Below are 14,736 nucleotides of genomic sequence, written 5' to 3'. Positions count from 1 at the left end.
TGGGGCTCTCTGTGGCAGAAGGAATAAAACCCAAATAATTTTAAGAAATACTGTTTGCTCAGGTGTCAGTGGAAGCCCAAGTACCTTAAGATTTTGTGATCTGAGAAGAGCCTGAACTTAGGAGCTAAATAATAATAGTTAGCATTTATTGAGTTCTTGCTACATGCCAGGAACTTTGCTCAACACTTATCATGCACTAGTTCATTTAGCCCTCACAAACACCTCAGGTAGACACCGTTATTATTCCTTTTGGCCGATGAAGAAACTAAGACTCAGAAGTTAATAACTTGCCAAGGATCAAACAACGGTTATGGTAACCTGAGGTCAGGACGAAGAGCAAGGTCAAGGCCCATAACTTGTACAAAGCTGTGATGCCTGCCTCCCAGTGAGTTCTTAGGCAATGCCTCTGCATTTGCCTGGGCTTTCACACCCAGACCTCTCCACCCTAATGCTGGAGAAAAATGCTTAGTCTTCTTTCAAGTAGCACGTCAGAGGGAGAAATACTGAGTCCTGGAACCCGAGGCCTGTGGCAACCACGCCTAGCCCTTCTATGACCTGGTAAGAGCAGCTCCAGTGAGGGCGTGTCGACCTACGTCTCCCATCTTTCCTTCCCGGCATATCCAGAGCTGTATCTGCCTGGAGGGTTGGAGGTCATCCTGAGCCCTGCCTCCACACCGTAGGGCTTCTCCTAGACCCTAGAACAAGGGGGCTAGGTCAAGGGTACTGTTTTCAAGTCTTCTTTTCCGAATAACAGAAAGTCTTTTCACCTAGATAACAGCAGGTAAGATTCACGAGAACTCTGTTGTACACCACTGAATCCTAGAGTGCCTAGCAGGTAGTAGGGACTCAAGAGTCATTGAACATAGTGGATGAGATGAGGTAAGAATGAGGTTATTGAATTCCTGACTGCAAAGTTTACAGCAAATTATTTTAACTGGGTTATACAAAAGTGAACTGTGTACAACTATGGCTTTAAGTATGCCAGAAAGAGGAGACATCAAACTGAACAATCAATAGGAGGATCGAGAGCAAGAGGAAGAAAGGAAGAAATTGGTTTAAAAAGCAGAGGATGGGGCAGGGGAAGACACAGGACATTCCAGATACTTCACCATCCCCACCCCCAAACAAATACTACCAAACACATGTTCGAACTGAGAAAAAGCCATTTTAATAACACACACATACATTCATAGGACTTTAAACAAGATGTAGTATAAAATCCTAAAAAATAAAAAAACAAAGAAAGGAAAACAAAGAAAAAAGAAACCTGCCTCTACTTGTAAACTGCCTAAGAGCTGGTGGGTTGACCGGCTGACAGGACTGCCCCGGGAGAAGAAACACAGATAGTGAGGTGTGCCCGCACCATCAGTGAGCAAGAAACAACTGCGGGCACGCTCTACATGCCCGGCCACCTGAACTTGTGCCTCCTTAGAGGCCCGCCAGGACAGTCCTTCCCTAATCCTCAACTCAGCCACTTATGGGTCACCTCTTAGATTTTTACTTTTAAAGTTTAAAAATTATTCTTGGTTTAAAGACTCCACACATTATTACTGGCCAGTCCCCACCAACTACACTTGTTTTGACAGAGACAGAAAAGCAAATGTTCCACTGAGCCTGGATGATGACACACCATTTTCTATCTTTTGTATCTGGTGAGATTTTTGTGAAGTCAAAAGCAAGCTATTACTTGTATCTCAAAACAAAAACGAAACGCCAACCTTCCAAAAGGCGTCAAAGGCACCACTGCCATCAGGAGATAGACAGAAAATGTACAAATGCTGTTACTTTACTGCTACACAGATGCATTTTGTGCATGGAGCACATCTTCACTTAACATGGTATAACTAATAGAATTGTGTTTTTGGATAACAAGAAAAGCAGTTTATAAAAGGCAAACAGTTACACACAAAAGCATAAACACTTAAAAGTATCTTAAATTTCAGCTTGCAATAAGGGTAATAAGTCTGACATACATATCCAGAAAATTAGACAAGGTGATTTTTGGCACAGTAATACTGCCAAACACACCACCACTCAGTGCAAGCTTTGTTTGCCAAGTCTCAAAAGTGGCCTGACATTTTCTGTGCAATGAACATTTTCTCCCCCACAACCATCCCTTTTCACTGGGTGGGCGGCAACAGCAGGAGGGAGACAAGCAAGGGGACTCAAGAGGGAGAGGGGTAACACTTGATTTGGGAGAAAAAACATGGGCTACTTGTGCTAAAAGAGAATCACACAACTTTTATGAGAACCCGAATGCAAATACTAACTGGAACATGACCTGGAGACTGAAGACATCTACCAGAGTCATAAATGCAAAGGTCCAAACAGATGTTTGGCCATTTATTTTAAAGGGACACATGAAGTATTTTTCTCTAATGGGGAAAGATAATTAAAAATAGAGACTTTTCTTACTGGAACTGCTAAATAAAAATGTATCAAAGTGGTTTTAAATTTGATGAGCAGTTACTTGTTACAACTGCAATACAAAAGGGTCACTTAAAAAAAACCTGAATAACCCACTTGTCCCCCCCTCAATGTACACGATTAGAAAATATTTACACACTGTAATTACAAGCAATATAAGCAGTATTTTATACTTTTGAAACTTTTTACACTTTACACAATGCAAAATGAGAAAAATATGAACACTTATAAAATTACACACAAATAATGTATCTACAAATTATTAAATTACAGAGTGAAAGCCCCCATTGTTGGGCAGATAGATGCCAGAGTTTCAAGCTTCTGTCAAATATAACTCTTTGTATCTTTGTATTTATCTCATTAACCGTAAGTGGCATTTTCTAACAATACCCTTGAGAGGTAGTATCAAGATAATAATATTCTTACCAGTAAACTCAACACAGAATAAAACTTTTGTTGGCCTGACAGGGTTCTCAGGAACTGGATTTACTTATCTTCCCTAGAAAAATCTCTAACTGCTCAATGCTTGAAATGGGCTCAAAAATTACTTACACTACTTTAAACGATACATTTAAGATAAAATGTGTTTTACTCTTAAGCCTCAATTTAGAGGTAGAAAGCTATTTTCAAAACTTATTTTTTCCATTCTCAAACTACAAACATCAAATCCAAGTCCCTTCCTCGCCACCACCTTTCCCTACACAACTAGGGACCTCAGATGCTCAGGATAGCTACTAGCAATGTCGTCCAAGTCAACACTGGAAAAAAGAGCTGGCATTTTCTTTTTAGAAATTCTCCTAGACGGGACACTCAGTCAACAAAATAATTTTTCAGTTAGCTAATAAGAGTTTATTACTACCAAAGGCTTCATTCAAAGCGCCCTTGGGCTAAGACCAGCACGTGCACTTTTACTAACCCTCCACCATTTAAACCAAAGGCTGGCTTTCCAGTGTTTAAGAATTTAGAGCAGCTGTGGTTTTCAAGTGCAACTTTAAAATACAAGCACAAACACGTGTGTGTGTGCCCACATGCGTGCAGTGTCATAAAGAATAACACCATCCAGGTCTCTGCCAAGGTTATACACTCATGAAAATAAGGTTTCTGGAAACTTGTCCGGATTTTTAAGCTTTTACCATACAGACTTCTGTAATATGGCTACTAAGGGGCCAGAATTCTATGATTTAACCAGTATTTTAAAAAATGCACTGGAAATTAAAAACAAACTGCATATTTTGGCATTAAAACAGAGCCACTATTTTGTAGCTTAACCTCTTCCCCTTAAGGGGATCTGACAATATACCTTCTGTTTCTCAACTGTTTGTTTAAATGTATTTTAAAAACCTAACATTTATAATCTTGAATAGTGAAGGAAATACATGGATTGAACCCTCCCTGTGGTTTACAGGAGTTACAGAAGAGATTTATCCTTTTTGTTACTAAACTCAATTGTGAGTTTTTCCATTGAGTCTTAAAATAACTAAAAAGGAAAATTAAAACCAACTGGAACTTGGTCCTGGTTTCCATGTTTAACTCCTCACATTGGTCCAAATCTTTCCTCACATATTTTCTGTGATTATCCAAGTGCTACAAATACAAAGGAAAAAAGGTAACAGGCTTACAATTGACAGCGGAGTTAATAGGAGCAGGTTAGACACGCAACTATTAGCTGCTTCTACACCTCCTGTCTGTTATAGGATTCTGCTCTTTAAAAGGCCAATTACTCTAATTAAGCAGATTGTGTTTCATATCTGCTTCAGAAATGGCAATTTCTTTTTTCTTTTTAAAAAAGATTTTATTTATTTACCTTTAGAGAGTGGGAAGGGAGGGAGAAAGAGAGGGAGAAAAATATCAACGTGCGAGAACTGGGGCCCTGGCCCCCTACCCAGGCATGGGCTCTGACTGGGAATCAAATTAGTGACCTTTCGGTTTGCAGGCCGGCGCTCAATCCACTGAGCCACATGAGCCAGGGTGGCAATTTCTTTATTACCAGCTTCATACTAGATACTCAAGTGGCACAGTTGCTGCACATGTTCTTAGCATTCCACTGGTTTTTATAGTAATCCCTTCTACTCCTCTAGTCTTATTGAACTTTTCTTGGTTTTGATTTTTGCTATTGCAACTCCTGTTAAGAATCTGGCACCCAGAAGTCATGAAGCTGCCCCTAGAAAACAGAAGAGAGAAAAAAACAGAATAAAGAAAATCCAAAATATGAATAATCTTTATCAAATGTCTCTTTATCAGACAATAGACTTTGATAATGAAAAGAAAAAATCTATATTTGATATTTCTCTCAAAATTTATGGTAATCAGATTCAAGTTTCACATTTTGTTGTCTAACGATTAAAAAGTATAAAATACAAGATGTTTTCTCTTCATCAACAAACACATAGAGAATCATATTTAAGAAGATTTAAGTAAAAAACTGTTAGGCTAATAGAAAGTTTTAGTTGTCAATTCTTTTCTACTTTAATGCCACATCAGCTAAGATGGCCAGCCTGGAAAAAGGCCGACGGAGGTTAGAAACAACAACAAAACATAACCTTCAGACGCCCTACAGACAGACGTCTCTAAAACGGCCTGGCGCGCACATCTTAGGAAGGACACCAACAGCAAGAGTTAAAATGTCATAGAATAGTGTGACTGCTGTTGTAATTAATACTCAGTGTTCCTGTTACTTTGATTAAAGAAAAAAAAAAAGCAACTTCTAGGTCCTATCGACTGCAAGTATGCTTCCTGGATCAGCATTAATTAATCTGAGAACCTGGTAGAAATGCAGATTGTCTCAGGTCCTATTCCAGACCTACTGAATAAAAACCTGCATTTAAACAAGTTCCTTGTTGGTGCTTATGCAGATTAAAATTTGAGAAGCATTATTTTAGACAATCCCAGATCAGTTCGCTTGTAAACAAGCAGGATGGCAAACTTAACAGTATGTATTTAAACAATGCCCCTCTTAAGCAAAGTCTCCTTAGACATGATACCAAAAGTATGGCAAAAGAAAAAAAATAAACTGACTTCATCATAATTAAAAACTTTTTTTCTACAAATACCATCAAGACAATAAAAAGACAACATACAGAATAGGAGAAAATATTTGCAAATTAAACCTAATAAGAGACTCGTATTTAGAGCATTTGGGAATTCTTACAAATCAATAATAAAAATAAAAACCTAAGTTTAAAAAATGGACAAAGAATATGAATGGACATTTCTCCAAAGAAGCTATATGAATGGCTAATAAATACACAAAAAGTGCTTATTAGTCATTAAGGAAATGCAAATTAAAATCACAGTGAGATTCTACTTCCAACCCCCTGCTATGGCTTTAATCAAAAACAAAAACAAAAACCCAGTTAAGAAGTTGACAAGAATGTAGAAAAATTAGAAAACTCAAATATTCTGCTGGGAATGTAAAACAGTGCAGCCACTGTGGAAAACAGTCTGGTGGTTCCTCAAAATATTTAACATAGAATTACCATATGACCCAGTAATTGTACTCCCAGGTATATGCCCGAGATATTTTCACTTGAAAACATGTATATTCACATAAAAACCTGTATACAAATGTTCATGAAAGCATTATTCATAGTAGCCAGGATGTGGTAACAACTCGAATGTCTATCTAATAAGTGGATAAATCAAATGTGATATATCCATACAATGGAATATTATTTGGCAATAAAATGGACATACATGCCACAACATGGATTCAGTTAGCACTGTTATGTGAAAGAAACCAGTGATAAAATACTACATGCTATATGATTTCATCTACATGAAATATAAAGAACAAGCAATCTACATAGACAGAAAGTCTGTAGTTGCCTGGGACTCGGTGGAAGGAGGATAGGAGTGCAGGGAGTTGGGGAATAGGGACTAACTACTAATGAGTGTGGGATTTTTTCTTTTTTTGTAGTGCCAAAAATGTTCTAAAATTAGATTGTGGTGATGGCTGCACGAGCCTGTATATACAAAAAAATCACTGTATAAATGGGTGAAATGTATAATATGTGGATTTTATCTCAATTAAGCTGTTAAGAAAAATGATTCTTGTGAAATAACCTCTACTTGATGCAACTTAACATTTTAAAATGAACTTTAAAATGAGCTTTTAACATTTTAAAATTTATGTTAACAGGTTTAACCACCTGTTAACATAAATGAATGAATATGAAGCCAACAAAAACTAAAAAAGAAAAATTATACTGGACAATCTATAGTAGTGCAAACTATTACACTGGAGTTTTCAGTTTATCTTAAGATCTAGAAGCAAGTACTCTGTCATACTTTTTTCAAACAATATGAAGAAACACCATTCAGCAAAACTTTTAAGAATAAATGAAACTGTTCGATAAAATGACACCTGAATAGGCCGACAGTTCTGAATTATTTCCTGCCATTTTCCATGTATCCTGGCAACCAAGTCTTTTACCTTAAAAATATCAAACAGGGAAAAAGTGATCAGATTAAAACATCCTCACTTAACATCAATTTAAGGCTTTCTATAAAAGATCTGGTAATTATGACAGGCCCACACCCACAACTCAATTTCATTTTTGTCAAGAAACAGAAAATAACTAATCATTTTCTGGAGAGGCTTTAAAATCATAGTGACTAATACAACTTTTCTTTATCACCATAATCTAAAATACTGAATGCTTAGGACTCCATTAGTTACTAAACTAATGGGAGTTTCCCATTAGTTACTAAAGATCATCCAGAAAAACATACTCCCACCCTGGCTGGTGTGGCTCAGTAGATTGAGCACTGGCCTGCCAACCAAAAGGTTGCTGGTCTGAGTCCCAGTCAGGGCACATGCCTGGTTGCAGGCCAAGTTCCCAGTCGGGGGCATGAGAGAGGCAACCAATCAATGTTTCTCTTCCTCTCTTTCTCCCTCCTTTCCTTTCTCTCTAAAAATAAATAAGTAAAATACTTTAAAAAATCCCAGTATCTTTCCCACTTCAAGGCACATATATTTTCACCTTGCTGGCTTTTGAACACTCAGTTACAGAAGGTAAAGGCCTTTGTTACAGGGCCCAAAGCACAGGCTGTTACCCGCCTTCCTAGCTTCTATTTGAAAGACTCAAGGCCACAAAGAATGGCTTTCATTAGTTCCTTTCCACATTATCGAAAGATCCAAAATTCACTGTTATACCTCTCTAGGTTTTTGTAGAGTACAACAAATCTTCTTTAAATACCTGGTACATTCTGAGATTTGGAGGTTTAATAAATCTTTGTGTAAAATTAAAACTTTCCTACCACTCTAGAGATTCTCAATTAGCTCTTGAATATAACTAACTGCCTGAGAAAAATGTTTTAAACAAGTCAGGAATTTTAGAACTACTTTAAGTTAATAAAGTAAGCTGCAAGGTCTGCCTTTTTCTCCATTTAGAGTTCAGCAGATTCAGTTTCTTCAAACAATTACCACCTTTCTACTAGAGGCCTATGGAGAGAGGCAGGCAACTCAACTATTTCAGCAGGGCCATCCCCTAAGCAATTTCCATAGACCTCTATGTTGTTCTCCACTCTAAGTAAGGGGAACCCTGACACCAATCTATCTATGCCCAGCTCCTGGCTTTAAGAAACAAAAACCTTGAGTGGTCTCCTTTCAGCACGTCTGTCAACAGTAGCCACCACCACCAAGTTCTACAGGCCAATAACTCTAATTAGTGTTCAAAAGAATGTGCTTCTGAAACTATAGTTTCCACTCTAAGGCAAAGAGCTATCCTCTACATGTATTTGAAAATCTGCAACCAGATACTTCATTAGTTGCTCGTTTTTGAATTTAACTTAAATGTACTAAAATAAATGTAGATACTAAACCCAAATGGGCTAACCTTTACAGCCAATTAATGTAAAATATAAAGTTACAAAGTTGATTATTTACATTCAATGACTATCCAAACACAGGGGGCAAAACAAATCAGCTTTACATTACAAAAGCTAAAAGATAATTTGGAATAATTAAATCCTTAGAAGAAAATCTTTTAAAAAAAGTATTAAGTTAGCATTTTCAGGAAAAACTGCAATATCATTTTATTAATACTAAAATTGTTTTCCTAACTCTATACTCAGACATTGTACTTACCTTTTCTATTGTTCGAATACACTAAACCCTTAGGAAAAAAGCCGAGCCAACTTATTGCTGAATCATTTCTGTCTGTGAGCTCAGACTAGAGGACTCAGGGATTTAAAGAATGCTTCCTCTAACACATTCTCTAGTGGAATATTTAGAGAATAACACCTTGCCTACTTCTTCTCTAAGAACAAAACAAATTTTTAACTATCACAAAATTTTATAACCATTGTTTTAAAATTTATATATATTTATTTAAACAATGCTTTAATTCTTGAAGCTAATTTAAGCTTGAAGGTCTTAACTTGTACGTAAGTTTCATTAGTAGTGGAAGAATTTTTCTCCTTAGATGTCAAGAGTTTCAGAATAGAAAGCATAAAATTTAAAAATGTATCTGCTTTAAGATGTTTTTCCTTTCACTTTCAATCTAGCTATAAGTACTTAGTAGAAACTGATTTCTGTTATTGAAGGAGAAAGTCATGTTTCTAATCTTACTTGTTCTTTTTTCTAAAGAGAGCCTTATATACTTCTCTTCCTCAAATATTAATGTAACCAATGTTAAAAACAAACAAAAAAAAGGAAAACACACACTTACCTTAGTTCTATAAAACAGTCTTGCATCTTCCCTAATATCACACTTAACATGCTTTTCCAAAGCCCCACAGAGGTGCACGAAGTGTTTCTATGCAAAACAAATGCAAGGAATGAAAACCACTCTGAAGCCCTACAAACTACTAGACCTAAAAAGCATTTAAAAATCTACCATTCTCCAGTTAGCAATTTCTAACTTAACTATCCAACATAACAGTAGTCATACTGTTGAAAGCAGTAACTGCCAGGACAATAAGACTGCTATGTCTTATTGTTAGTATAAAAAGTATATACAAAAAATAAAAGCTATTTTTTGCTATGTATTGAAGCACATTAATCGAAATTAACCCTGGGGCTTAGACTATGATATAATGCCCCCAAATTTAAAGAGGTCTTTCTTTAACACATTTTCTCACGGAATATTCAAATAACAGCTAACCTATTTTTCTCTATAAACTACTTTAATACTAGTTCCTTAAAAAATTCAGTTTTAAGTTTTAAGTGTCTAGTCCAAAAGAGTCAATCTCATACATATACCAAGATTGCATATATTAAGGTAAGAATGTAAATGGGTACTTTTGGGGAAAGAAATGTGGTAACAGCCATTTTTAATTAATTAAAAAAAATTTTAATCCTTGCCAGGGGATACATTAATTGATTTTAAAGAGAGAAGATGGGGTGGGGGGAGGGAAAAAGAGAGAGAAATAATAATTAAAATTTATAAATTTTATAACCTTTGATCTAACAATTCTACTTCTAAGAATTTACCCTATAGAAATGTTTACATGAGTTGACAGAGATAAAAATAACAATATTCATGTTAGTACTGTCAGTAATCACAAAAATGTAATGTTCATCAACAAAGGTTTTAAAATAATACAGTTTTTAAGACAAAAGGGCTAATATCTTAAAGCAGTGATTTCAACTGGTGTGCTGCAAATTTTTAAAACGTGCGATACCTGACTGTTGAGTCAGGGGCACTGACCTCCATTCCTTTAGACTGTCAAATTAAATAATGACAACAGCCAACACCACAACAGCTGTCCTATGTGAATGAATCAAAACTGTACATTTCTTTTTTTGCCAGATTGGCAAAAAATATGTTTTTTGATATGCCACAGAATTTTAGTTAGTTTATGTGTGCCATGAGATAAAAAAGGTTGAAAATTGCTGCTGTATAACAAATTCAAAGTTAACTTTTATTAAATTTTCCCCTATATAAAGAATGTTCATAAATTAGTTCAGACACTGTGGAAAACAGTATGGAGGTTCCTCAAAAAGTCAAAATAGAGTTACCATATGACCAAGCAATCCCTCTTTTTGGCATCTACCCGAAATATCTGAGAACATATACTTGTAAAGATATATGCAGCCCTAATACACTGAAGCATTATTCACAGAGATCAAGACATGGGGACAACCTAAGCATCCTAAATCTGGTACATATACACAGTGAAATACTACTTGGCCATAAGAAAAGATGAAATACTGCTATTTGTGACAACACAGATAGATCTTGAGAGTATATGCCAAGTGAAGTAAGTTAGACAGAAAAAGACAAGAACCATATTATTTCATTCATATGAGATATAAAACAAAAAGCAACAAATAAATAAACAAAACAAAAAACTCATACAGACACAGACAACAGTATGGTGGCTACCAGAGGGGGAGGAAGGTAGAAGGAGGTAGAAGAAGGTAAAGAGGGTCAAATACATGGTGAGAGGAGGAGACTTGACTTTGGGTGGGTGAACACACAATGCAATATGCAGATGATGTGTTATAGAACTGTACACTTAAAACTTCTGTGACACACACTTGTTAACCAATGTCACTCAATAAATTTAATAGAATTAAAAAAGAATGTTCATTCATTCCATCAATAGTGATACTAAAAACAAAAACCACTAAAAACTACTTACCCGTTGTCCAGAAGAAAAAGAATGAGAACAACTAACTTCACCAACTAAATGAAGAAGAATGTAGGTCAGGTAATATGCCTATTGAGAAACAAGTAAAATGAACACCCATGAAATTAACTAGCATAGACATTATCCTAGTATATACCAGGAAAGCCCAGGAAGGATTAAGGGTTTGCTAAAGTTAACCAAGTTAATAAGTACGAAAAGACATGCATTTAACCTAGGCTTTTGGATTTCTAACTCAAGGATCACTTCTTTTACCTCATGACTGCTCAAAGAAAGGGCTACAAAAATATACTCCCAGTATTAAATTACCAATAACAATCTTTTTACCTCAAATTTCAACTCTTAAGTTTACTAAAGAATTTTATGATAGCAATTAAAAAAACATGAACTTTATAATTGCCTCTAAATGCCTATACTATAATAGCAGCTGATGAGAAAGGTGGCATCAGTTATGCTCTTACACACTCTTTTGAGATGACCTAGCTTTGGGTACCTGCTTTTCAAGTTCCAAATGAAGACTGTCATCAATGGTGCCATTTGGTTGTTCAGCTCTTTTCTTCAAGACCATTTTCTTCAACAAATCAGAAGGCTTCATTTGCACAAGATAACGATATAAGACTGATATCTACCAAAAGAAAGACATTGAATAATACCAAGCAATACAGTTGTTCTTTTTAGGCCACTTTTCTTCAGTGTGTTCTCTGTTCCTTTTGCCTTCTCTAATTTTGCCCCTTTGTAGCTTTCCTTATAGGCCAGTGATACTCATTTCTCCTTTACTTCAAAGTCTTCAATTGCTTAAAAGGGATTTTAAACATTTAGTACTTGTAATTGAGGATAAAAGCTTAAGGACGAGACCAAATGGCATTATAATAGAGGTCAAAGAGAGTGCTTTTTCTTTGAAATTATTTGGAAGTCAGCAATCTCCCTGTGAATAGAAGTCATTGAATTCTGAAAAGAATACTCTTTCGATGGTAGTAAACATCACTGAAAGGATTGAGAGCTATTTGATAATGAGCCTGGTGACTCAGTAGTGGGTCCCCATTAATCTGGCATCAAATCTATCTCAACTCCACTAATGCAGAAACCAGCTGTCTCTTTCAATCTCTGTCCCACAGCACCTCGTGCATACTTTTATCACTGCTCTTACTACATGGTACCACAATGGATGATTTACTTTGTTTCAACCACTAGGTTATGTTTTCAAGAACAGAGTCTCCAATTCATTTTTTAAAAATCCCTAGCTGAGTATCTTGTACTAAACCCCAATTCAAACAAGAATACTACATGTAGATTACATTCTATGTCAAGTTTCCAAATGCAACTATAAATAGCCCCATTAGTGCTATTAATGTTTGAAAAAAGCCTTCAGAACTTCTTGGAGTGGCACTTGCATAGCACATGTTTATACACACTCATATATATACCTGATATATTTACTACTGGACAAGTACTGAATGGCAACTGCATTTTAGGCTATACAATATAAAGACTATTTAATATTAAAACAGGCAGAAGATGCTATTAATGTACAATAGTTTTGTAATTTCTAATCTTTTAAAAATGTTTTTCTTTTATTGATTCTGGAGAGAGAAGGGAGAGTTTCTCCTCTTCTCTGATCATACTGATTTACTGAGAGGGAGAGAAACATCAGTGAGACAGAAACTTTGATTGGTTGCCTCATGCCCTGAATAGGGAACAAACCTGCAACCTGGGCATGTACCCGGACCGGGAATCAAACTGATGATCTTCAGCTTTGCAGGATGATGCCTAACCAACTGACCAGGTGCTCTTATCTTGTGATAAAATTGCGAATCTTGATAATGTGAACTAATTTTATAAATGATGTCACATTTAGCATATTATGAGTTCCCATTTTTATACATTAGTTCATCTAAATGTCCATACCAATCCTTGGGAGATGGTAGAGGATGTGTGATACCATCTCTATTTCATAAATGAAGTAACTGAATATCATTAGTTCAGTATCATTCTAAAGATTACATGAATAGTATTATGTCTGAGAGTCATGATCTAACCTCAGGACTTCTGACTCAGAATCCATCAATTTCCCTAACCTGACTACCTCTTCCATTTATTAAAAGAAACTAAAAACATTTATATATACCTGCAGATTACTGGTGTTAGGGATATCTTCATGTTTCTCATCCAAAAGCTTTGAAATAATCACTAGGCTGAGGCACTGTCTCAGTTGCCTGGAATTAGAATATTAGAATGTATTTTAATCAACTTTGCTTGAGAAGCAGATGAATGAGCCAAAAAGAGTTCTTCTAGTCCTGCTAGTTGAAAATATAGCTAATGTTCTAAGAGATGGCTGTACATAAATATATAAGGTTTAACAGAAGAGTAAAATTTCCTTTTCGCTTTTTAAAATATATATTTTATTGATTACGCTATTATGACTGTCCCATTTTTTCCCTCTCCTTTATTCCTGTCTGCCTTGCAGCCCCCTTCCCACCAGCATTACCCCCACTTAGTTCATGCCTGTGGGTCATACATATAAGTTTTTTGGCTTCGCCATTTCCTATACTAGAATAGTAAAATTTTCATGTAAAGAGTTGCTGTGAGGTTCAGGCAAATTGTTGAAAGCATTTATCTTTGATCATACTGATTTATTGCTAGAAAATGTATTTTACTGCCATAATTTCTTTTTACAAAAAACCCCCCCCCCAAAACCCAACTTAGTTATTTTTATGGCATATGCCATCTAGATTAAGTTATTAGATAAAATTAAAAATCAAGAATATAAAATGATCTGAATTAAGCATCAGAATCAGGCTGTCAGTGTCTTTTCCCACAGCTGAATATGAAATAAAAGACTAATCTAACACTCAAGGAGTGATGAAAGGAAATAAAGGAACCAAAAGCATTTAATTAATGTAAACATTGTATATTTTTCTTAATGTTTAATTCTCACTTTTCAATACCTTCCACGTGATGTCCAGTTAGGGACTAGCTGTACCAACCACAGAAGGTTGTGGGGATGACTGGAGAGTTCATTTATGGCCAGACAGAGTTCAGGCACCTGAAAACAAAAAACAAGTAAGATTTTTCAGACAGGTGAGTGAAATCAAACATCCAACAGATGATCCACAATGATCTTGCCATGAGAGCATTCTTATGAAAAGAACACTTATTTTCAGAAACAGCATGGATTCTAGTACCTATTAAAACATACACGGTGTACAGACTCAATTTTATTTTAAACTCTAGAACAGACTGAACAGGTATATTTATCAGAATTTCACTTGGCTTTCATGTTTTGTGCTACATCTATATATACTTAAATATTAATACTCCTTCTAGGAAGAATAAAGTGGCTTAAATACAAATACCAGTTTCCAAAGGTGTATAATGAGAGCTGCACAAGACCATGTGTCTTCCTGGGCCTGAGATTTTTCACATTTTAAGGATCTTTAGCTATTCCAGTATTTAAAGTCTAACAGAATTGCTTCAAAATAACCTCTGAGTAGAGGAAAGAGGTATGGGATGAGGGTAACAGATTATGTCTTGATAATTATGAAGCTGAGTGATAGGTAGGTAGGGGTTCATTACAGTCTTTCCTCTATTTTTGCTGTTATTTGAATTTTTTCTAAAAAAGGTTGAAAAATATAACTTAAAAATTTTAAAAAAGGAGGGAAGAGGAGGAAAAGCAAATCTAAAAAAAAATATACATGTTTAGCCTCGATATGGTTG

At 35.7% G+C, this 14,736-nt stretch overlaps 1 protein-coding gene across 4 annotated transcripts in view; it reads right to left on the bottom strand.

The window, feature by feature from the left end:
* Positions 1-1,149: 1,149 nt before the first annotated feature.
* SLF2 (SMC5-SMC6 complex localization factor 2) overlaps positions 1,150-14,736 on the bottom strand; it is a 44,832-nt gene continuing 31,245 nt past the window's right edge. For 3 of the 4 annotated variants that reach the window (XM_037159397.2, XM_037159398.2, XM_037159399.2), the window contains 7 exons: positions 13,968-14,065; positions 13,148-13,235; positions 11,516-11,647; positions 11,017-11,094; positions 9,099-9,185; positions 6,791-6,859; positions 1,150-4,588 (listed from right to left, as the gene is read on the bottom strand). In XM_037159397.2, coding sequence (XP_037015292.2) covers positions 4,553-4,588; positions 6,791-6,859; positions 9,099-9,185; positions 11,017-11,094; positions 11,516-11,647; positions 13,148-13,235; positions 13,968-14,065 — 588 coding nt within the window. In that variant the 3' untranslated portion in view covers positions 1,150-4,552. The other variant, XM_037159395.2, reaches the window with a different exon arrangement.

The sequence above is a fragment of the Artibeus jamaicensis genome, unplaced genomic scaffold (genome assembly GCF_021234435.1).
Source record: "Artibeus jamaicensis isolate MK-2021 breed Jamaican fruit bat unplaced genomic scaffold, CSHL_Jam_final contig_490, whole genome shotgun sequence".
In the NCBI taxonomy this organism is placed as follows: Eukaryota; Metazoa; Chordata; class Mammalia; order Chiroptera; family Phyllostomidae; genus Artibeus; species Artibeus jamaicensis.
This window is presented reverse-complemented; position numbering and strand designations above follow the sequence as displayed.